Source organism: Athene noctua, chromosome 1 (assembly GCF_965140245.1).
Source record: "Athene noctua chromosome 1, bAthNoc1.hap1.1, whole genome shotgun sequence".
NCBI classification, from domain to species: domain Eukaryota; kingdom Metazoa; phylum Chordata; class Aves; order Strigiformes; family Strigidae; genus Athene; species Athene noctua.
The window spans coordinates 7941842-7966979 of record NC_134037.1 but is presented as its reverse complement, the minus strand read 5'-3'; the positions used below and the strand labels follow the sequence as shown (position 1 = coordinate 7966979).

Genomic DNA, 25138 nt, shown 5'->3' with positions numbered 1-25138 from the left:
AGAAAAAGATAGTAGCTCATTTTTGTGAGGAAAGTTGTCTGCTCCTCAACATTGATACTGTAAATGTGAACTTTTATCTAACTTCTAGGGTGTTTTCCTTTTCATGGTTGGAATGTCTCATCTGTCTAAATAGACTCACCAGAAGGTGGGGATAAGGACCTTTTTAAAAGCTTGGAAAGGAAACATGGGAGCTTTTTCTTTACACTTCTGCTTCTTACTGGTATTTTAAATTCTTCACCTGATATATGCCAGTAATTCAAATTATAATAGTGTATTCAAGTATGATCCCACTTACTCTCTCAACTGCCCCTATCATGATTTGAAAAAACCCCAAGACTACGCAGGTAGAGTAGCCTCTAAATATCTTTTTCTATTTCTTGGTTGTTTCTTTTTTTTCCTAACCCCCATCTATTCCTTGTCAGCATTTGCTTCCACCAACCTGTTTAGCTGTGGATTGTACAAGGTCCGTTCTTCATACCAGCTGACACAAGGATATTCATACCTCCACCTACAAAGGAAATGATCCAAGATACATACTGAGTGGAAAATTCTTAGTGGACAGTTTGGGATCCATGCTGTAGAGAGGAAGCATAACTGAATGATTACAGACCTGTTTAGGACTCGGGACCGAAATTGTGTTCACAGGTTTATCTTTCTATCCTGACCAGGCTGCTTTGTATGTGTATCAGATGGCTCTGTTAATATCCCACCTACTGTAGCAGGGATGTTGTTAGCATTAATGTGTCGTGAGAATTATTTAAGGCATTTAACATGCCTTGCTGTTGCAGGTAGCCCCCGATCATTGTTTGGTTTTTCATTTTTTTTAAAAGAAAAGTAGGGAGGTACTGTGGCATTAAGATGATTAAAATCTGACCCATGTTTATGTGTATTTGTTGTCTCATTTGGCAAAGCCCTACTGAGGTATATAGGATTACTTGGAAAGCAAGTTAATGCCTAAGATGGATAAAGTTTCAGCCTGGCTTAGATGAATGGGATCAGCTAAAATATGCAGTATGAATTATTTAAATAAATTTACAATATGTTTTGAACAAAATGGGAAGACTGAGTACTTGTGCTGTTCATAGCCCAGCCTTCGTAAGAAGACTGTTTTTGTTAAAAATAGCTTGATAAAGAACTCCAGTTTTTATCTTTGTATCTTCTAATTTAAGAATCTATTGCTGGTGTCATCTCCACTTGACTGTTTAGGGAGGTGGAGAGAAATCTTTGGTATTCTGATCTTTACGGGGGAGGAGGGGTGTCCTCCAGATATACACAGAAATACTTAGCAGAGCTAATTGGTAACTAATGGATACGGTCCCTATCTAATGCATAAAGATACATTTGAATGCATCAGTAGTTTTAAATGCATTGAACATAACAAAAGATATTTTTTTCCTCAAGCCTTGCAGAGAGAAGGACTGATCTCTTTGACCGATGATGTGATTATTGGATTTTACTTATCTGTATCAGAGGATAAGTTCTGCTGTTTTTAATTCCTTCCGTTGCGTGCTCATTTAACTCTAGTGCTGAGTGCCATAAAAGACCTCTAGATGAGCACGTAGTTTGGAATATATTCACTTTACAGATGCTGTAAAGAAATTGTATTCATAAACTTACTCTGTTTTATACCTGGGCCTGGGAAGAAAAAAATATTCATTTGGGGTTATCATAATCCCTTGAGACTGCACCACTTCCTACATGAGAGCATTTTCTTAAAGAAGGATGTAAGTTCTTGATATCAAATTCTGTCTTTTGCAGTTCATATGATATGAATTGTAGTTACTTGGGGGAAAAAATATTTTTTGCTTTTGTGTAATTCTCTACTGGGAGCTAAATTTGTTCCCCATATTTGTACCAAATGACAGTTTTCTTCCAGTAGCAGTAGTCTACTGCATGAAGCTTTTAGAAGTTTATGCCCACTGGGCATATTGAATAGAATTTTTACCAACAGAAAAACTTTCTCATAATTTATCAGCTCAAAGGTTAAAAATGCCAAGCTAATGTCTTATTTTTAGTTTCTGATTATTGTTTCATATGATGATTTACTTTCCTTATCTGTAACTTACACTGTATCTTCAGTGCTTTAGGACTGCACCTAATTAGTACAGCACCTAATACAATGTACTAAACCCTAGAGGAACAAACACAACCAAAATGAATAATAAAGTCCTAGTGATGCCAGGAACATTTCTCTGGTAAATATGACTCATGTCCCTCTCTAATACCTTCAGTGAACTTGGTGATATTATTTCATGTTTATACTCTTTGACTTTTTAATGAATGCCAAGCCAGACCATTTAATTACAAATTTGTTTCTCTAAGGTAGTATTTTTAAAAGGCTTTACTGTGTGTAGAAGGAATTAGCTTAATATATTTACATAAATCAAGTGTGCTGATTACTTTTTTCTATATTCTGAGTATGTAAGGGCAGATATATCTTCCTGCCAGTTTGATTTTTTTATTCTACTTTTTTTTCTGTGTTGCATGTACTTATGCATGTAGTATGTGTGTGTGTGTGTATACTTCAGAAAATTAATTCTAGTTTGGAAGCTAACTGATTTTCTTGGACTAGCAGAGAAGTCAGGTAATTTTAAGTAAGCCAGTAGAAAGTCTGGTTGCCAGACTTCAAACAAACGAGTTATTGGAGCACTCTAGGCGACTAAAATTAAGTGTAAGAAACTTGGACAAGTATAGAGCAGCATAAAGGAGATGTGACTGAATATTTTATTGGTAGGGAGAATACTTGTTACTAAAAAGTTGCTGGTTTACTTTCAAAACAGTTTGCTGTAAGTGGAATTCAATCCTGTATATATCTCATTTCTGTTGGCAATACTGGAATAGGCTATAGGCTAACTAGGTAAAAAGATGGCTTTGTGTACTCAGAAGCCACTCTGATGAATTACACTGTAATTCAAAGTTTGGATAAATGTAGTGAGGTATTTAAATGTACTTACAATGATATTTAAGAGGCAGTCAATGAGTCAGCTTGACAGAGAGTTGTCAGACAAAAGCAAGGGAGTCTTCTAAACTCTTGTCAATGCAAAATATATCGTATGTTACCATACTGAGAATCTAACTTCTCTCTACCTGAGTTTTTTTTGAGTCTACAAGCAAGCAGACCTCCCTGTGTTTCCTCATGCAAATGACAATCAAGAATCTGTAATGAGAAGATCTGAAACTAAAAAATTTCTTTTTGAGGGTGGTAACAAGTGTCCATTTACCTGAGCAGAATGGCAAGCATTTTATCTGGTGCATCCACTTAGTGGACTGATATATGCTTTGTTTTCCCCGGGAGTGTTCCCCAAATTATCATTGCTGTCCTGAGCAGTTAAGCTCCTGCGTTGTATCTTCAGTGAATCAGAGACATTGGTCGGAAGGGAACTCTGGAGGCCATCTGGTCCAACCTTTTGCTCAAAGTAGGACTGTTGCCAACACTAGATAAGGTCAGCTGTGACTTTTTTTATCAGCGCTTGAAAACCATGAAATTCCACAACCTCTCTGGGTAGATGGCATCTGTGCTGCATTACCCTTCAAGTGAAGAAGTTTTTCTCTAATGTCCAATCAGGACCTCCCAAGCTGCAACTTAAAGCTATACTCCTGATTTTACTTTCTATTTTACTGTCATTTGCACTTTCATTAAAATTAAAATTTGTTTTGTCCAGAGTGCTTAGGAAGATACTGAACAGTATCTGCCCTGATACTGACCCTTATGATATTCTGCTTGTCACTTGTTGCCAGATGGATGTTGAGCTCCTGGATTATTAGCATTTTTGCATATCACCAGCAATTTTTCAACCAATTTTAAGTCTGCTCATGCAGTCCATACTTCCTCAGTTTACAAATGAGATCACTGGGTAAGGACTTTGGTAAGTTGGTCATACTTAAAGCTCTTTAAAGTGCTAATGAAACAGGTGATATTTGCATTATATTTGAATGCTTAGTATTAACATGTTATTTGTTGTATGTGTGGTTTCGGTTTGTTTTTTTTAATAGCTGGGACTGGCCTACGGAGAAAGCTCAGTTTGCCTTCCGTGAGCTACTGGCCTTGAAATCTGAGCTGATGGACAGTCAGAGATGTTATTTCTTTCTTGGAGGCAACTGAGCGCTAGGAAGGACAAGCTTCCACAGGGGAGAAAGACTGAGAGAGGAAGGAACTTGCAGCACAACTAGTTTTGCCAAGAGCTGAGAGCAGAAACATAGACTGCAGGGATATTGGAGAGACTTCCCAGGGAACCGCAGGGAAATGTGTTGGGTTTCCTGCAGTGCAGGAAGCAGCTTTATCGCTGCATGGAAAGCCACCTGAAGGGTAACGCTTCTGTCTCTGAGGATCCAGTAGACAGGGGTAAATTTGCTTCCAACTGTGTTTCATTTCTGTTTTCTCACTGTGAGGCTTCTGTATTTTAAAATGTTCGAATTCAGGTTTTCAGTCACAGCTAACTGCATAATGTGCTACGTCAGCAGGAGCAGAGCCAGCAGGCTGAAGGAGGTGATTTATTTTACTTGTGAAGCAACATCTGGGATAGTGTGTCCTGTTCTGGGCTCCCCTATACAAAAAAGATGTAGACAAACTGGAGAGGGTCTGGAGAGGGGCACTGAAGGATCATGTAAGACATGGAGATGCCTGTGGGTGCTGGGTTTGTTCAGCCTAAGGAGGAGAAGAATAAGATTCAGGAGGGATCTAGTTGTTGTCCTCTACCACTGAATGAGTCTAGAGCAGAGATAGCCAGAATCTACTTGCAGGTGCATGATGAAAGGGCAGAAGTTGTGACATGGGAAATTCTGGCTGGATATAAGGAAAACCAGTTTTTACAGTGAGTAAGCACTGAATCAAGCTGCTGAAGGAGGCTCAGAAACCGCCATCCTTGAAGGTTTCTTGGAACTTGACTGAACAAGGCCCTGAGCAATCTGATTTAACTTTGAAGCTTTCCCTGCCTTGAGTAGGAGGTTACACTAGATGATCTCTAGAGTTCCTTTCCAACATAGATTATTGTACTGTCATGTAAGATGTACACTTATGTGGCAACTTATTAGTGTATCCGGGAAAGTAACGTGGTTTTATGTACATGGGTATTCCTATGCTCTTTGACTTTTGAAGATCATTCAGCAAAGTCAGTAAATTTTTGTGCCATGGTTCTCCTAGGGCTTTGTACATTTGATCTTTACATGTAAACACTGTGGCAAATCTGCTGAAGAAAACTGATTCACTAGGTACATCTGGTATCGGCCTTTCTTTTGTCTAATTGGCAAATGTTGAGCTTCCTTGCATATAAACTGCCATAGATGGAGCATGGTTGGTTGCTGGCCTCTTAAAATCATGCTTGTATTGGACTGCTTCCTGGCCTTCTGTGCATGGTTGTTATTACAAATCAGATTTCATTCTTCACATTCTTTGCTGCATGACTGTGAAGAGGTAGAAAATGGTTAGCATCATTCCAACACCAACCTAATCTTTTCTGCATTGTTGATTTTTTTTTTTTTTTTTCCCCATGATAGTGGCTAAGTACTGTGTGCTTGAGTTCTTACTTTCTGACAACCTCTGCTAAATGAATCTGTCTCTGGACTGAGATCTTGAAGGTGTTCATTGGCGGTGTCCGCATTAGAGAGCAGGATAGTGGAGCAGGGTCTGTAGAGGAAAATAGTTGTATGTCTGTTATGTGGGGATGTGGTATTTCAGACTGCTTTTTAATCTAGTTTAAGTCCTCTGGACTGAACATGCTCATTATGCTCCTGGAGTGCCTCTTTCACTTCAGTTTTGTCCAAAGAAATCCAATTTGCATACGCAGCCTGATCACTGGTGTAAAACGAGGTGTGATAGCTGGGGGCTGTCAGGAGGCTTGCTTCAAAAGCAAAGCCCAATCCTGATCTGAACTAAATGCAATTACAGATTCATCTATAAGATACTGTTGTGTATGTGAAATGTATTGAAGTTGAGATTTTTCTTACCTGCTTGGGAAGATTTAAAACAGAATAATGAAGAATGCCTGGGGCCATATTAGCGCGGTTCATAGTCGTGTAAACTCTCTCAAACATTTTAAAAGAAAAATATGGATTATATTCTGATCTGTGAATATCCGTGTTGTGGAGCTTCTGAACAGCCATCTGCTAATAAGTTACTGTGCTAGGGTATGCTTAGTTGAATTTCAGACATGGAGAGACAGAATAAGAAGCAGCAGGGACAGAAAGGAAACTAATGGTGGAGGAAAAAAAAAGGTTAAAAATAGGTTTCGGTACATTCCTTAAATTACAGTGTAAAATGTTAAATATGTGGGAAGTCATGCTTGACCAACCTGATGGTGATCCGTGATTAAGTAATGAAGTAATTAAGCTCAATGGATGAGGGAGAGTGGTAGGTGTTGTTTATCTTGACTTTAATAAGGCTTTTGACACTGTCCCCTGTAATATCCTCATACACAAACTATTGTAGTAGGTACTAGACGAGTAGACAGTGAAGCAGATTGAAAAGTGGCTCAACTGCTGAGCTAAAAGGGTTGTGATCAGTCCAGCTGGGGGTCAGTCATTGGTGGTGCACCCCAGGCGTTGTTACTAGGGCCAGTGCTGTGTAGCATCTTCATTAATGACTTGGATGATGGAAGCGAGTGCACCCTCAGCAAGTTTTGAAGACAATACAAAATCAGGAGTGGCTGCCAGACCAGATGAGTGTACTGCCATTAAGAGGGACTTCAACAGGCTGGAGAAATGGGCCAATAGGACCCTCATGAAGTTCAGCAAAGGGAAATATCAAGTCCTGCCCCCGGGGAGGAGCAGCCCCATGCACCAGGCTATGTTGGGGACTGACTGGCTGGAAAGTTGCTTGGCAGAAATGGCCCTCAAGTCCTGGTGGACACCAAGTTGAACATGAGCCAGCAGTTCATGCTGGTGGTGAAGAAGGTGAAAGACATTCTGGGCAGCGTTCAAAAGAGTGGTGGCAGCAGGTTGCAGGAGATGATCCTTTCCTGCTGCTCAGCCCCGGTGAGACCCATCTGAGTTCTGTGTTCTACAACTGGAGTTCTGGGTTCCCTAGTACCAGAGAGATAGACATACTCGAGAGAGTCCAGCAAAAGGCCGTGATGATGATGCAGAGACTTGAGCATCATGTAAGGAGAAACTGAGAGAGCTGGGACAGTTCAGCCTGGAGAAGAGAAGGCTCGGGGGGATTTGGTCAGTTGTGTATAAAATATCTGATGGAGGGAATGAAGAAGATGAAGCCAGACTCTTCTTGGTGGTGTTCAGTGAAAAGAAAAGAAGTGGTGGGCACAAATTGAAAAAAAGGGACATTTCATTTAAATATTAAATAATTAAAAAAAAGTTTTTATTGTAAGATGGTCAAGTGGTAGCACCGCTGGCCTAGAGAGACTGTGGACTCTCAATCTTTGGGAATATTCAAAACCTAACTGGGTATGACCCTGAGGAACTTGCTCTAGTTTGATCCTGTGCAGAGCAGGGAGTTGGACTAAATGATCTCCAGACTTGCCTTCCAGCTACAACCATTCCCTGATTCTTACTCATCTTTCTCCTCTTATATAAAAAGTCACAACTTAAGACTGTTCTTATAAAGCATTCCTATAAAAGCTCTGTATGAAGTAGAATTTTCTTGGTAGATTCAGGAGTGTGGGTAAGCTAGTATCAGCCTTCTGGTTCCTGTTTGTCCACACTTAAATTAATCCTTGTAGACCAGTTAATTTAAAATGATCATTTGCTTGTACTGATTTAACAATCATTAAAAGAATTTTATAGCACAAATTTGGGCACTCCTTTGACTGGCACTTCTTGAAGTTTTTACCCAAATTAAAATCAGGCTCTGTGAAAGTAAAATAGCTTCCAGTAAGTTCTTTATTGATGAGCTCTTGTTAGACTTGGATTTGATACTGTATTCCCAATTTACTGATGAGACATAACCTAGTGTTGCTCTGTGCTTCATTGTCTTTTTTGGTAGGAATCCTCTTTAAGTTGCCTCGGATCATTTTTTCACCTGACTTCAGTCATCAGCACAAAAGCTGGAGTTGATTCAGCTTCTCAATTCTTATCTGGCTTCTTAAATCCAGCTGGCCTGTCTTAATGGACACTTACGTGTGCTTTGCTGACAGTGTAAAAACTTGAGTGACTGAAGCCAAACTCTTGTTCCTTTTCTGACGTCTTTTTTGTTCTTTTATGCTGAATATGTCGCAGTATCGCTGCCCTGATTCCAGGTGACAGACAATCCATCTAATTTTATCTATGCTCAGCAAACTTCAAGAACTATTCTTTCCCCCTGCTTTCATGGCTGAAGGAATGTATGGGCTGTAATAATCTCTTAGCTGAGCTGGTCATGTGCTTGCGTTTCATGACTCCCACACTTTCTCCCATGCTATTTCATTATTCAAAACTGCCGTTTTAGACTTCTTCCTTATGAGTCATTGTAACTATGACTCTGATGTATCTGATGATGCAAAATGGTATGAAATGGGAATATGCTCAGTTTTCCTTTTCATTTTTCAGCACCCGCACTCTTACCTATTCATGCCATTATTTTACAGTTCCATTTCAAGTTTACTGCCACCGTTGCTTTGCATTTCTTCCCTCCCATACTTAACTTAAAACTCTTTCAAATTGCTCTTGTCTCTTTCCAACAGCAATGCCAATCATGCTGTCCTGTTAGTGTTCCCACAGACATCTTGGAACTTGTTATTTTATGACAAGTGTTTATTCATTTGCTATGCCATCATCATTTTTTAGCTATCTCTTCTTTAAACTGTACTCATTATTGAACTGAGGTGTTGTGAAGTGACATCGTAATTTGTGTCTCTTCACCTGGAAGTATTCTACTGCTGAAACCTGGGATTGTGTTGGCTTTTTCCAAATGCTCTTATGTTAATTTACCAGCATGCCAATCTGTGATAAACCTTTGGTCCTGATCTAGATCTTCCTGTGCTTTGAAGACACCTCTAACTTCAAGCCATTGGCAGTTTCGTAGGTGCCTGTCTGTTGTGTGGGTTGTCATCAATATGCCAGATAAAATTACTGCTAAAAATCCATTTCAACAGGAGTGGTGTTAATAGCCTTCCCCTGGTCTGGTACATCCTCTGTTGGCACTGAGGGTAGTGCTACCCTCTTCTACATGTAGCAGTTCTTGTACCAATTCTGTTTTCTCTGCATTAACAAATGATTTGCTCTCCAGTACTGTGTCACATGCTATGTGATCCCCCATTTATTTATTTGAAATAAACCATACCAGACAAAATCTATTAAAGATTCTCTTCAGAAGGAGACTAATTTTAAACTTTTGCCGCCTTTTTTAGAATTTAAGCATAGGGATTGCAGTGACTTTTTTCAAAACTTCTTCCAAAAATCTCTTCAAGTTGTGTAAGCTTGTGCTTGCCTACTGTACTTCTACCTATATTTAAGCAAGCGGTGTTAATTCTTGTCCAGTATGTGGTGTTACAACTTTGTGACACAACTCCAAATTGATCAAATTCGAGGTTGACCTAACTTCCTACCTTTGATTTGAGGTGGAAGTTTCAGATATTTTTTATCAGAATTTGTAAATGATGCACTATACCAAGAAAGCAAATAATGAGATCTCAGAAGTAATACGAGGCAAGATGAAGTGGTTAGAAAACTTCACTCTGCAAAAACAGGGTGTAGAGAAGGCACAGGAATCTTTTTCCAGTTCACCTGTTTTCAGTGGCTTCCTGATTCTGCACAGTCATAAATGGAGAAAATCTCAGAGAATGGGAAGAAAGGAGCTTGGTTTTGGTACTCTGTTCTCTGCCATTATGAAAACCGAAACTCCTGTCATAGATCTGATTCTGTTCTTTCATTTGAATTTCAAACTATGTGAACTTGAGACCACTTTTATTAATGTAACTTCTTCTGCAGTGTTCTGGTAGTTAACAAATTCTTCCTGTTGAAAATAACAGCACCTCTAGTCACAGATCGTGATGATATGGAAAGCTCTGAGCTGTTGGGACCAATGCAGGATGTCTGTCCATGTGAAGCTAGCAAGCCTTCTGACTCAAGAGCCGAGTCAGACTCTGATCTGTAGGATACCTGTGCCAAGCAGAATGAGCCAAACTAGTTCTAAATTGGTTTTATCTCTAAGCTCTTTTTGCATTGATATTTTGTGGGAGAGTTTAGCTCATTTTAATGCAGCAGAAGCAAAGGCTGTGAACTATTGTGTTGCTGTTTATAAATTCAAGAAATTAGTGGGGAGAGGAAAAATCCTGGCCTTAAGTTTGTCTGAAAACTGGAGTTTCTAACTTACAGAACATCTGGTTTTGGAATAATGTCCCAGTTGTAGTAGTAAGTAGAGCGGCCAAAAAGCAGAATTATTAGTCTTTTCGTTCAGCTCAATCTGCTGCTATGGCAAACAGCTGCATCAGAAGACCGAAGGACTGAGTGAGAAGATGCCTGGCTCTGATAGCAGGGTTTGTTGTTGTTGGTTTCCACCCCACTCCCCCCCCCCCGCCCCAAGATTGTGGGTTTGCCCTGAAGTATGTACCGGTCTTTTAATCAGGATATCGGTTACCTTTATTGCCAATTCACAGAATAAAATTCTCCCAAGAAAGATGCAACGGAAAGTGTTTCTGCTGCATTTTGTCTCTGTGAGTCCTCTTGTAGACTTTGCACAAAATTTTTAGAGTTAATTTCTATATCTTCAAGATGTGACTCTCCCCTACGGTTCAATTCTAAGCTTCCAGCTGCCACAAGTTATGATATAATATGTGAATATCTCTGTATTCGTAAGTCCTCCTGGGTTTCTTGAGGGATAGACTAGTCCAGAGCCTCTGGACAGCACAAGCGTAATATCTAAATTTGACACGTTTTCTGATTTATAAAGTTGTTGGTACTGCTTTCCCATTCACCAAAGGAAATAATAGTTCAATTACGGACAAAGCAAATTCTGTACAACTGAATTATCCATCAGTATTACACTACAAAAAGAAATAGTCAGAAATATAAACTAAAAAACCATATAAATTCTGTGTTAGTTTCGGCATGCAACTATCCTTTGGATTACAAAATCACTGTTTGAGGACTCTAATCTTTAAACAGTTGAAAAATATGTCCTCATTTTTTTCCTGCCATTTAAAAATTTTGCTTTTAAAAAAATTTTATTTCTTTGCTCAGCTTTTGCTCTAGAAATAGTACTAAAATAGTTTACTTATAATACCTTCTACATTTGAGGAGTCAGAAGGAACTTTTTTTGGTTTTGTACTTTAAGCTTGCACAAGTGTTTTACTTCCAGAAATTTGTATAGTAATAAATAAATCAATAAAAATAATCATGTTTATCTTAATAAACTGAAGAATTTATTTAGCAAATTGAAATACAGCAGTTGTCATAGCTAGGGAATGGTTCAAAGGCATTAGACGAAAGGTCAAAGATACAGGCCATTACAATTTAAAAAATTTTTCCAGATCTTAAATTGACATTTTTAAAATAATACACAACTCCAAACCTGTGAATGCTTTGAAGATTCAGTGTGGCATTATTTTGTACTTAGTAATACTCCGCCTTCCAGAAAATCTTCTGTTATCTATGTTTTCAAAGTACCATGAGATATTTGCCCCATCCCTGGAAACATTCAAGGCCAGGTTGGATGGGGCTCTGAGTGACTTGATCTAGGTGAAAATGTCCCTGCTTATTGCAGGGGATTGGACTAGATCATCTTTAAAGGTCCCTTCCAACATTCTGTGATTCTATGATATTTAGTAGCTTTTGAACATTTATTTTACAGTTTTGTAGCTAGGGCCACCGATAAGTGGATTTTAATATAGAAAGTTTCTGTCAGTCATCCACCTTCTCTTTTGTATCTTTACAGGAACAAGGCAGCAAGTTGGGACTATCTTTATGGATGTCACAATATGTATCATTATCAATGAATATCTTTTAGTCCCTGTTGGTTTATGTTGCTGCTGAGGTGGGATCAGTGTAAGACTGTGTGGCTGCACCTTGCCCCTGTTCCATGGCCACTGTGCTTCCTGGATCATAGCCAGATGGTAGACTGATGGGAGTGACTTTTGGTGGTTAGCAAGATGCTCTTTTAATCTTTTATGTGCAAATTTTTTATACTGTGGCAGTACAGTGAATATGATGCCTTAAAGACTTCAGTGGCCTTCTCTTCGGACAGTCTAATATGGGGCAGACCTCTGCCCTGCAACAGCCTGCAACCTGATATAGGAATTGTTTTTCTGGGGAATTTGTTCTTTTTAAAATATGCTTACTGTATATGGCCTGGTACATGTCCCTTCAGAAATTTGGCTGCATTCTTTGGTGTATGTAAAATATTTTGTAAATAGCAACCAGACATTACAATAATATTTTATGATGCTAAAAGAACATTGACGGAACAGGAAATATATAACTCTTTTGGTTGCTCTGTCCAAAAGATAAGAAATTATTTTTTGTTCAAGTTCTAGTTCAGTTATCTTCAAGGAATGTTTCTTGGCTTGTGACTGTCTTCAGTTACTTCCTCGTGTCATAGAAACATAAACATACTTGAGATATACTTGGTAATTTAGAGTGGGAATAAATCTATCAGCTGCAGAGCTTATCCTTTCCATGAGGAGTGGTTGCTATCATTTGATACCATCCAGTGTTAGAATAGCAGTCTTTTAAGAGCTAATTTAAAGAGTTGTGACCTTCTTCTGCTATAGACATTTTGGAGCATGAATTTCTTCTTGTTGACGTTGACAAAAACAGTGCCATGAACTAAACCAATGTAGTTCCAAGTACTCCTCTGAGAGCAGCTGGTAGACCCAAGATGTGTTGTAATATTTGAGCCTAATTTTATCTCTGTGGCCCGAGGAAATTGTAATACAATTGGTGATATCTCAAGTGAACTGAAGTAGAATTTTTCTTGTCCATCTTAAGTTGGAAGAGTGAGTATGGAGTTCTGACTATAAAAACTCAGCTTATGGCTAAAATTTGTAGATACTATTTCAAAACTACATATTAAATTACAAATTAATACTTGTATTTTTTGTCTTTTCAACAATGAGCAAACAAATGCCTTTTTGCAGTAAGTCCTATTTGCTTTATGCTGCTAGGAAAAAGATTCCTTTACAGAGGAAAGCTGCAAAACAAATAGTGACCTCCAAACTAATACAATCTCAAGTTCATATTTTATGGTAAGCATCAGTATGGAGTGCCTTACATCAAAAGGCATAGGGTGGAAAGGAGGCAGAGTTTTGTGAGCTTTTTTTTCCATCAGCTGGAATCCTGTGCATTATATGAAAATTGAAGCCGTTGGATTAACTCTTAATGGTTCAAATTTTTTATTTTTGAATGTGTCAGTGCTGGCATTCTCCCTCTTCATAACTTATTTGGATTGTTCTAATTTAACTGATTTAAGAGAAAATTAAGTGATCTATAGCTATGTGAGGGAAAGCTGTAGATTCTGTATCAGAGCTGTATCCGTAACTGTTCTATTAATTGATTCATATAACTAGAACAGAGTATTACCTTGAATTCCTGGTAACAGATTACAAAAATAATTAGCAGATTAAAGTTAAATCATCAATAAATATTCTCAGCTAATTTGAAGAGTTTACTTGTGAAGAAATATAAAAATAACTAAATATACATTACTTGATTATGAGGTGAAATAAGCTGTGACAAGGTTGTGAGCAAAATTCAGAGTGGAAAATAACTGGGGCACAAGTGGTCATAATTAGAAAGGCAGAATTGAGTAGGAGGCAAATTCATACTGTCCTAACAGGTAATTTTAAGTACAGTCTTTGTTAAAGAGACATTCCTCACCTGGATGTTTAAGTTCAGCTTGGAAAAAATTACAGATGCTCTGTGCTATAGAGAACAACTCCACGTCACATTAACGGGCCTGCATCTCTGTGTCTTGACATGCAGAAGTCAAAGGTAGTTGCTTTGGGATTGAATTTATGACAGTGGAATTTTTACTTAGCTTTTTCTGAGATCTAGTGGTTGGGGATTTTTTTTTCACCTTTGCAATTTGAATGTTTTATCATAGGTTTTTTTAAAAATTAGTGATTAAACAGGTCCATTAGGCTCTACAGACTGTCTTTGACTGTTAAATCTGACTGGGAGTGGGAACAGCTAAGAAGTCAGCATATACAAAAGTAAGTTCAAGCATGCTTGTCTATGTATGTAGATACTACTATGGCTAGTAAATTGTTAGGCTGGCCTGAATCTAGCTGTGCTAAGGAGTGTTTTCTCCCAGCAGTTCCCGGCACAGGTAGAGCTCCACAGCAATTGAGATGCACTCCATAGACAGACTGAAGACCGATTTCTTGTTTTGTAGGCCAGTAGTACCAGTACAGATGTGGACTGTTGGGTGCTAGCTGGTCTCAAAACTAAGCTTAGAGTATTCCTGGCAAACTTTGTTACTGGCTGCAGATACAATTTAGGAATCAGACCTAGGTCCAAATGTATGTAGCCACTTAACCTGAAATCTTTGAAAGATTAACCAGCTATTCCCAAAGTCAAACAAGTTCATAAGATGAGTTTGCCTACTTGTAAAGCAACCAGAAGACCATGACAAACTATAAAATAAATAAAAATCTGAGTCTGAGAAAGTGTTGTCTTTCCAAGAAAACAAGAAACTTCACAGAACTTCACAGAAACAGTTCTCTTTTTTCAAGTTTTTATAGGGCCTCCTGATTAGAAACAAGTTACTTAAATAAAAAAGGCCAAACCAAACAAAACCTAAAAGCTAAAGTAACAGCTGAACTTTCCAGGTCAGTTGGAGCCAATATTTGGATTCTTCCCCTACTGCATTTTTAAAAAGGTCTTGAAAAGTTACTGCTGGACTTTTCTATATGATTAAGAGATTTTACAAAGGTGTTGAAGAATAACGTGTATGCTTGAGGTTTTGTCTTGAGACAGTTTGTGTCTACCATAGACTTTGTGTGGCACATGCAGACATACCATTGTTCAAAAGTGGGAAAAATCTTCATTGGTATGTATAGAGGCTTTCTCTATATTAGGCTTTTTAGTGGTAGCTCTAATTCAGCTAGAATATCTAGTGCAGACAAGACTTCCCATGGATCTGGATGACTTGAATCAAAAATACTTTTTTTTTTTTAAGACTGTCAAAACCAGAATGAGATCGAATTTTTGTATGGAAACAATCTTTTACTAGCAAGTGGTTTATTTTGTGTAATAACATACATTTGTGTTCATTGTTTGAAGCTCGATATTTAAGAAGCAAGCTGTTTGTTTAAATATAGATAAATTGCTTTGAAATAAGATCAATTTTCTGTCATTCGTATTTTTTAATGTATCTGCTGTCAATGTAATATTGACAATGCGTCGTAATGCCCTATTATTAGAGAGTGAAACAACGTATAGAAAGATAAATGATTTAGAACTACATTAGATACACATCTTCTGAAACCACTGTACTGACACTTTGTGTGTGAGATGACTGCATGGGAACTAGCTCCGTTTTTGGGTTTTTTTGTGGTTTTTTTTGTTTGTTTGGGGTTTTTTAAAATTTATTCTGTGAACATCTGTTCAGAGCTGTATCACGCTTTGTAAAAACTACTGAAATATTGAGTAAACTGAGAGTGCAAAACAGAAGAATGGAAGACTGGTTCTGTTCCTTTCCTGGGCTGGGTCAATGGAAGACTGTTTCTCAAGTTCTAGTTGGGAAAATAAGTTTAGTTTTTAGGGAGAGGAAAAAGGGGGAAACTAATTTTGATGTCTGCTATCCTCATGTAAGACACAGGCTCTTCAATGGGCGATCATGGTCTCTTCTCTTTGTGAAATCATGAAATCAGTTTTGTGGGAAGGGACTTGGGTAAAGACATTTTATAAATACATTACAGGTTCACTAATATTTTAGAATTACATGGTTTTCTTTTTTTCTTTTTTTTTTTTTTTTCCTGATCATCAGTTATATGCTCTAGGGAAAAAAAATGCCACAACTTCCTTAACATATTTCATGTTTCATTTTAGAGCCAGTGGAGAAGCTTTATATCTGACTTTTGGGTTCCAAATGTCCTTTGAACATAAAAACTAATAGCAGAGAATTTATCAAAATGGAAGACAGTGTCTTCTGTCTCTAATGAAGACAAGAATGGATATTTCTGTATGGTAAATTTTAAGTATCAACACTTATTTTTTTTGTCTGAGGTTGGATCAGGGGATTAATAGAAGAAGAAACTATCTGGTTTAAAATGTTGCAGCAAAATAAATATCCACCCTATAATATCAGGATAAAATAGCAAGTATGTAAGAAATCTATTATTCATTACTTCATTATTTGCTGTCTGACTGCATGCTGTTTGACAGTTTACCTTTTTTTTTCTTTTTTTTCCCTTTTTTTTTTTCTCCTTTGAACTGAACTGCTTTTGCTGGCTTGGCAGTAAGCACTGTTTTCTCTCAGCACAGCCATTAAATCTCTCACCTGTGTGTCCTGTGCAGAGCTGCAGTTGAGAGATAAGGTGGGTCTCTCTCACAGCAGTGAGCATTGGTATTCCAGGCTCTTCTTTCAAGGGCATTTTGCTGTGATGAAGCATCTCAAATGACAACGAAAACATGCAGGCATGTTAAATACCCTTGCTAGTCTGAGACAAGTAAGGGTAAATGGAAATGATTTTAAAATACATTTTGAAACTGTTAACAGAGTTCATGGATGACTGTAAATCACGTTGTTAGGCAGGAGTATTGCAGGCCTATACCAACCTGCATCATCCCTTAAATAACATCTAGTAATGGAGACCACTTGTCCTGCCCAGCTTACACTTAAAATCCAAATAAAACACAAGGCTTCTGAACTATTCCGAATGTGTGTTCCTGCATGTTTTTTGTCCAAGGTTACATAGATAATTCTGTCAAGAATTAAATCCATCTCTTTGGCATCTTGCTCCTGTGCCAGCCTGTGAGCATCTCCATCTTCCCAGTGTGAACTGAGAAGGTACCTGAGATTTCAGAGTTTCTTGCAGTGCTCCGAGCATTGGCCTGGCATCCTCTGTGTTTGCCAGTCTCTTACAGGGCCCATGTATGACCTTGTTTTAATTCTGTGTTAAGTGCTGCAAGAGTAAATACATGTAAGCACCTCACCTGTTTTGCAGTGTTTGGTCATTCTCTCATTTTTATAAATTAAAGATAACATAATCTATCAATCAGAAATCTGCCTGGGAAATCTGTTTTACACACACTCATTAACATTGCCATATGTCTACACAGTACGTAGGTATCACTTTTCCTATCTTGCTGTTGAAGAAGTTGAGGCACAGTGGTAAAATTATAGATAGGATTCAGTTAAAGATCAACACTTAAATTTGAACATCAGCTTATACGTATGTATGTATGTACTATATGTTTAAGTTTCTGTCATAGCTCCTGGCAATCCAGTTAGCAATTGGTGAAGGTTAGAAGAGCAATTCAGCCCATCCTAAACTGCACATCAAGTGACTGGTCAGCAAAATCCCTCTTTAGAGTCCACTGAGTGTGTTGAACAAGAAGCCTTCAATAGCCCAAATACAGGTGCTTAGTGCTAAGTTAAATAGCTTAAAGAATCTCTCTGGGCCTCTGGCTGATGGTTCAGAAGGGTGTTCCAGTGTTCCTTTCTCATGTTTGTTGACATGTGTATGTGTTGAGTACCCCGAGGCATCTCACATTGCACTAGCTATCCATGCTGAAGCAATGAAATTAAGTCCCAAAACTTTTGCCTGTAATGGCAATGTATATACCGGGAAGCGTAGATCTATGTTTAGTGCTCTTAATTTAAAACTGAAACCTATGCAATTTATCTGTGACACTGTGTCGATAGACTGCAAATAAATTTAGCTTCCACTGCAGGGTTATGATCCTCTTCTGTTATCAGGGATTCCTGTGTGTGTTATGTATTCTGTGGGTGGTCATCTGTTCACCAGATGAATCAAGGACATCCTGACTTCTGAACTGCAGCAGATCATTATACGAGAGAGACGGTTCTATAGTCTGCAACCATAACAGTTGTTATCCTGTGTGGATCTGGCACAGAGGGGGATTTGTAACCATTTTCAGTAGACAGAAGACACACGTACTGATTTCCACCCCCTCACACCTCCACACATATACTTGGAAGCTAAGGGCTATGAATGATGCTGCCACGTTAAAAGTAATTGAGCAATTCTGACTCAGAGTTGAAACTTGTATGTAGCTAAATGAGACAGCAAAATGATGCTGGCTAAATGACATAGTTGTTTATTCAGTCACTGAAATATTCTCACGTTATCATATGTGGATATTTGAGTTGCTTGATATTATCTTTAATAAAGGAGGGAGAAATCCTTCATAATGTTTATAATTTGTTTTATTTTCTGACTCTTAGACCCTCATATTCTAAGATCTGTGACTAATAGAAGGTTATTACCTACAGAAAAGCAAAATATCACGTATTATACAGAAAAGTTACCTTTCCAAAAATCAAGGGCAACCAAGGCATTTTTCATCCAGGGATCTTCCAAGCTCTAGAGTTTCTGCACGTATGAGGAGCTTACTGATTTAGGGTTATTCTAAGTTTAATTAAACTTCTGGGTGGTGTTTTTTTTGTTTTGTTTTGTTTTTCTGGCCGAAATTCTATGTCTTTAAAAATGTTCAAACCATATGAATGATTATTTGTTATGAGAAGGGGTGAATCAGGGTCCTTTTTTTGCCACAGTTACTGCCAATTTTGAATTTGTAGAAACTTTAGTTTGGGGATCAAACTCATTGTGGAAAAATCAGTGGTTCTGTAGCTGTTCATTGTTCCTTATTTATTGTAAATGCCAGTTAAATTTTCTGTCTAAAAGATATTTGATGTATAATTAATCTACTTATCATCTTTGGGGGGTTCAAAGATGTTCTAGATTCTCTGTTTTATATCTTCGGTGTTGCTGTGTTCCACAGCCTCTGAAAATTTATCAAGTTTTGATAGTAATTTAGAACCCAGGGAAGAGTAAGTTGGTGTAGATAGGTTTTCTCTGGCTTAACACACTCTTATTTCAGCTCTTGACTCCGTTCTTGGAGAAGTTTGCTAATGGTTATTAATGGAATCTCAGTCCTTTTAATCTATTAAAAAGGGTATACATTAAGAGTTAAAATCCTCATAACATTGTTAAAAGGGACATAATTTAACAGTGTAAAGTTTTATGGCCACTCTGTTTGGGAATTAAGAGTGGAGATATTATTTCTGGGTAACAGTGAATTCATCTCGCATGGTGATAGATAGCTCATAGCATCAGGTCATGTATTTTACCTCATTTGCTTTTGCATCTCCCTCAGCTTCAGACATCTGTCTCTGAATTGGATCCCAATCCTTTCACCCTTCAATATATACAGACCATAAACTGCAGCATAGTTAGAGGTGAGGGTGCCTCCTTCCTCCAGTTCCCAGTTCTTGGCCCAGATTCCCCTGATCTGATGTGGTGCTGGTGTGTTCCTCTGGCTGGATTTATCTGTTACTTCCAACCTTTAGGGGCTGATCTTCTTTAGCACAAGTCAATGCTCACTGTCGTAAGAAAAAAATATTTATGCATCTTCTATTGCCTTCTATGGCTGAGCTGAACCCTACTTAGTCTTCAGTATTCAGCTTTCTTTTAATGTCTTTATGAAAGACCTCTTTGAAGGAGCTAACTCTGCTCCCAAAGAATTTATCTTGCTTGGCCTTTCCTATCTCCTGCTACAGACAGAGAAACTGGAAGAACTGTCATTTTTTTCTGGGCTTTTTTTTCAGGGCTGTCTCTTACGCTACTAAATTTTTATGGGTTTTAAAAAGTATTTATCTTTTATAATTCTGTTAAAAAATAGGATTATATTTGTAAAACTATGTTCCTAGTGACAGGTATATAAGGGAGCTCGGTTTTAATTCTTTTGATGTGTAGTAACGTGAATATGATCAGTAAAGATGCACATCATTAAAAATACTTGTCAGACATAATATGAAACTATTTATGGTGTTCCACTCAAGCAGCAGAGGGTCACTGATGTAGGATTTCTTTTTATTGTTCTGAATATGTACAGCACCTTAACATGGTTTGCACCTGCAAGCAGAGCTGCTACATAAATAATCCTAGTAATAATGAGCACAAGCTTCATCCAGTAAGCAAAAAGTGTCACACTTGCTTCTGAATTTAGCTGGTATTTTTGGTTACAGTGTGGCTGATGTTACTGTGATGTCCAGATACAATGAAGTTTCCCTAAGGCTAAATCAGTAGTAGTTTGCTTGCAAAAGAGGAGGGTCAAGATTTTGCACAAGTTGCTTTAATGACTTGACAGTTGAGCTTGAAAAGTCTTAAATCTGTGATACTATTTATATGTATCAAGCTGAGACATAGCTATAACTATGGTAACACTGTAGAAAAACAAAAACTCCATGCACAGGAGTAAAGGTTGTAGACAAGACTGCGTTATCCCAGGCACTGTACAAATCCAGAACACATGATTATTCCTGGCTGGAACAGCATGATTTATTTTCCTTCTGATTTTGGAAAGTTTTTGTCTTTTTGAAAGGGATTGCTGACTCAAGTATAAGAAATGATCAGGTGTTAATCATCAGAGAGTCTAGTGATGCTACAGGATTTCTTTGGTTCTTGTGAAGGAACAATACCACCTGGAGTTATGTTTAATCAGTATTATTCTGAGTTCTGTGACCTGCTTGATGGCTATATACGTAACTGTAAAAACTTGGAATTTCTGTACTCAGCCTAGATATACAAGTGAGTCTCGGTTGCTCTTAAATTCACTGCCCTGAAATATTCATATATAGTGAATAGTGCCCATTTAATTCCATGCACAGTTGTTACTATGGACAAAACCTGAAATGAATTGAGAATCTTCTGACTGATTGTTCAAAATTCTGCTTTCTCTCCATTCTCAGAATTAGTGGTTGTGGTCTTAAGCAAAATATACAATTGGTAGGGGATGGCAGTAGAGTTATATGCTTTTGGATGCATTTACAGTAGCATTCTAGTTCAGGTCATTTTCCTCTGAAAGGGTCTTCCACCTTCTGCACTTTGGCTCCCCTTACAGAGCACTCTGCATGGGGGTTTCCTTCAAATGAACCTAAACCAGAGGATGCCTCCAGGACTGGCTCTACTCTGCTGCTGCTGAGCACCAGTCAACAGGACGTACTAGAGCTAGCCTAGAATAATCCCTCTTGAAATAGGTATACTATTGATGTCAGGTCCTCAGCACCAACTGTTTTGCTCTGGAATAAAATAAATCTCCTTGTATTGGTCAGTAGTAATATTCCGCATACTGTCTAGCTTTTAACTTTAAGGTGAAGCTTTAAGGTATATACATGATCCACAAATACTCTGGTTTAGCACCCAGTGGCAAGAGAGCATCTTTCCTGTTCTCACATTAGTACAAAAGCTATGATTAATAGCAGTTTGTGATCTGGAGAACCTAAAGAAAGACTAGGTCCTTTGGATATGCTGAAGCGTATATGTATCTATACAAATTCCTATTAAATGTGATACTTTAAAATATGCATGGAACATCCTTTATTTTTTCTTGGGAGATTGGTGAGTTGAATTGAGCAAGACCATCTAGAGCCAGAGTTAAGAATTTTTTTGAAAGAAGTTGAAGGAATCTTTCTTTAAATTTGATTAAAAAACAAGTCTCCTAATGTGAAGAAAGCAGTCAATATTACTCAATTTAAAATTATCCAATCATGAAATTTTTTATTACATTACAGTTCCTTATAAATCTCATCTAGAGTGCTCTGAGAATAATCTCATATATGATTATGTCTTTTATTTCAAATGAGGAGTAGTAACAGATAGACTATGATGTATATTGAAAGATGTAAGTTGAAGCACTCAAACACTCTGTAGGGTTCTTCTGTTAGGTAATCTTTGTTTTCGAGGAGCAAATAGACTGGGTTGTCTCTATAAAGAACTCACTAAAATACCCTAGTAAGCTAGAGTAGTTTTTAAGGGGAAAAAATAGGTTATTCTTAGGAATAGGCAAGAAGAAACAAGAAGTGAAAGCAATTGATCTCAGTAAGGTTTCCTTATTCAGATGGGGTGGAAAAATTACAGTGATTCTGTTTTGAAAGGAGATGAATAGTAGAAGTGCAAGAATAATCATGAAGTGGAACAGGTCAGTTCACACCCCATGTACCATTTTTCATAAGAAGATTAAGGAGGTGAGCTATTAAAATTGATAGGTGACAGTTTTAAAAATTAAAAATATAATTAAATTATTATGGAACTATCCAGTATAGCTCTGTGTCATAAGATCTTTTTTCTGTCACTGCTGTGAAATCATACTTAGGCCAGGCATCACTTTCTGGACCTTACTGATCAGCATCATCTAATTCTTGATCTTTTCCTTTTTAAAATGTTTGTTATGGTTTTTTGTCTTGTTGGTCCATTACTATTAAAACTTTCATTAGACTTGGATATACATGACTTGTCTTTGTTTTCGATGTTTCCTTCCAGCTCGTTCATTATCACTTACTAACTTCTCAGTTTTGTGATGATATGATTTTTCCATTGCTGCCTGCTTAGACCTTCCATCAGGCATCTTTATGACTGTTTTCCTATGACATCATGTATATTGTATTCAAATATGTGAATAAAAGTTCCTCTAAACATGCACAAAAATGTAACTTCAAATTCTTTCTAAAAAGTGTTTTCATGGCTTATGAAAACATTTAACAGTTATTTAAATGACTGGTGTAAAAACAATTGATTATCACGATAAACCATGTTGATTAATTTGCTGCTGGTACTACCCTATCCATTTCTGTTGATTGGTTAGTAAAATCTTTAGTGCTGGGATATGTTTCTGTCCTGGTTGTGGATCTTAGTCTGTGATTACTGCTGAGGAGGCTACTATAAATGCAAGTTAAAAAGTGGGAAAATAATAGAACTTGGAAAAGAATGTTCTGATAAGAGATCTCAGCTTTTCTGTATCGGCATGTAACCTTACTGCCAGCTCGCACTGGTAAAGAGTGGATTTCTCAGTGGAGCTTGTTTTGTCGTTGGCTAATCTGGAATTCCCAGAATTTAACAAATTTATGGTGCTGGCAAGAGAGTAAGACAGGAAGCTGGGTGGCTTGAGTCTAGTCTGAAGCTCCTTCTGCTTTTAGGTGTCTGAATGCACAGTTTTGGTGCAAAGAAATTGTTCTAATTTACCCCAGGTGTCCTCGTTTGGATTTCGTTAAGAGTATGGTAGTCTGCAGCCCAAATTGACCATGGTTCAGCATAAGTGTCTAAGATAGTTTTAGACAACCTAGGTTAAATATCAGTAGCAAGCTAAGTGCAACATCATAGAATGAGGTACAAGCTGCAGTATCTGTTAATGAAGCAGAATTAAGCAGAGCAATCTCTTACGTTGAGCTATGTGCTGCTTCTTGGTTTGTATCAATAATTAAATATTTTAATTCTGCCTGTTAATTTGACTTGCCCATAAATGTCATCTCTAGGCCTGCCAGAATTAAAAGTAATTTATGGATCACAACATTGAAACATTAGAGGAAAAATCATGGTGCAAGTCTGGGATAAAGATCACCTTTAGAAGTTCCAGATTTGTAGATACTTTATTTCTATCGTTAAAAAATAAACTTGCAAAGAATAAACAGACCACTGAGTCAGCAGGTGTAAAACATCTTCAGTTTACTTAAATCTATTTCTTTCACTTGAATTCTGTTACACTTGTGAAGGATTAACCCTAAGGACCAATGGTATAAAGGTTGCCTTGTGCAAAGTCCTTATTTCAAGGGAAATTTTTGTGTTCTGCTCTTTGAAAAGGGGTATTGACTTCCAAATCACACAGACATGCCTCTGATCTTTCTGAAGATGAGTCATAGTGCAACTTGTATGTCTTAAGTACAGGGATCAGATTTGCAGTGTGTTGATCAGTCCTGATAGGACTAGGTGTTCTCTAATCTCCTGTGTGGGGTTTATATAGCATGCTTTATTAAAAAAAGAATACTTAGAGCTATTAAAAGCAGAATACTGAGGTTTTTGTTGGGTTTTGGCTTTTTTTTTTTTTTTAATTATTAGTGCTCTGCTGTGGATTTTAAAGTATAATAAAGTAACGAATGTTACCTTGAGCTTAGTGGCTTTAAATGCTGGGTTAATTTACACTCAAGAGTGGAGCTTTCAGTGTCAGGCGATCTTTTTTGCCAACATAAGCACTCGGCTGAAACAACAGCTATGACTCAGTTGCCAGTGAACGCTGCTTGAATTGATTTAGTCCCAGTTCAGATTTAGCACATAATCATGTTCAATTTGATCCACTGTGCTGCCTAGAGATAAAAGGGTTGAAAAAATAGATTTAGCTTATGTCAGTCTTTGTGGTGATGTCATTGCCATGAGAGATGGAATAGCGCTGTTACTATGCTGTGCCTGCTCAGTTGGTGGGTGTACGAGGGGAAGGCAAGGAGCAACTCAGTTAAGTGCAAAGAGCTTGTGTCGGAAGCTTGCAGTTATTGTCAGCATTGAAACAGAATTTTGGACTGTTCAATTGAAAAACTGAATTGAAGATTGCTTTTTTTTTTTTTTTTTTTTCCCCCTTCCAATCATTTGTTACTCTGAGGTTGCCTAACTCTGTGTACAAAAGGGGGGGAATGCCAGCCCGTAGCATGGACTGTGATGTCTCCACTCTGGTTGCCTGTGGGGTTGATGTGGAGATTTTTGCCAACCAAGAGGTTAAGGTATGCACCTACTATTCTTTTGTTACAGATGCTTCTTAGAAAAGCCTTTGGGAGCAATAGGCATTTGTATGTAGCAATTCAGAATGAGGAGGCAGATGAGATTCTGCTGCAGTAGTAAAAGACATGCAGTTAAAAAATCTGTTAATTAGGAGAGAGAAATATGGGAGAGAAATGTGCCTGCTTTCTACTGTGTTTTGATAAGCTGAAAGAATAGGCTGGTGTTTACTCTTTAACGGTATAAGAAATGGGTTATATAACTGACATATGTGCATATGCATGTTTCATATTCATAACAAATCATTCATTGTTAATTTTGTCAAGATATTTTTAGTCCAGTGTCACTTTTTAGATCAGCCTTGCCGTAAATGTTATTTATCAACATTGATAATCTCCAGATATTTTTATTCAGTTTGACAGTGGTTGTTTCTTTCTTCAGATCCAAATCATGTATACAAGTAAAAATTTTTATGAAGGGTTAAAAGTTTGTAGCAAGTATTTTGGTGCATCTGCAATATAACAGAATACAAAAAGTTACGCATCTTG

The 25138-nt window shown here is 37.7% G+C and overlaps 1 protein-coding gene across 5 annotated transcripts in view; it reads left to right on the top strand.

Moving 5' to 3' along the window:
* RCAN2 (regulator of calcineurin 2) overlaps window positions 1-25138 on the top strand; it is a 94593-nt gene that overhangs the window by 28555 nt on the left and 40900 nt on the right. The window contains exon 1 of one of the 5 annotated variants that reach the window (XM_074895519.1): window positions 24253-24595. The exons of the other annotated variants lie outside the window; for them this stretch is intronic. Within the exon in view, the coding sequence (XP_074751620.1) occupies window positions 24509-24595 (87 nt within the window). The 5' untranslated portion in view covers window positions 24253-24508. Of the gene's footprint in view, window positions 1-24252; window positions 24596-25138 lie in introns of those variants that run through there. 5 annotated transcript variants of the gene reach the window in all.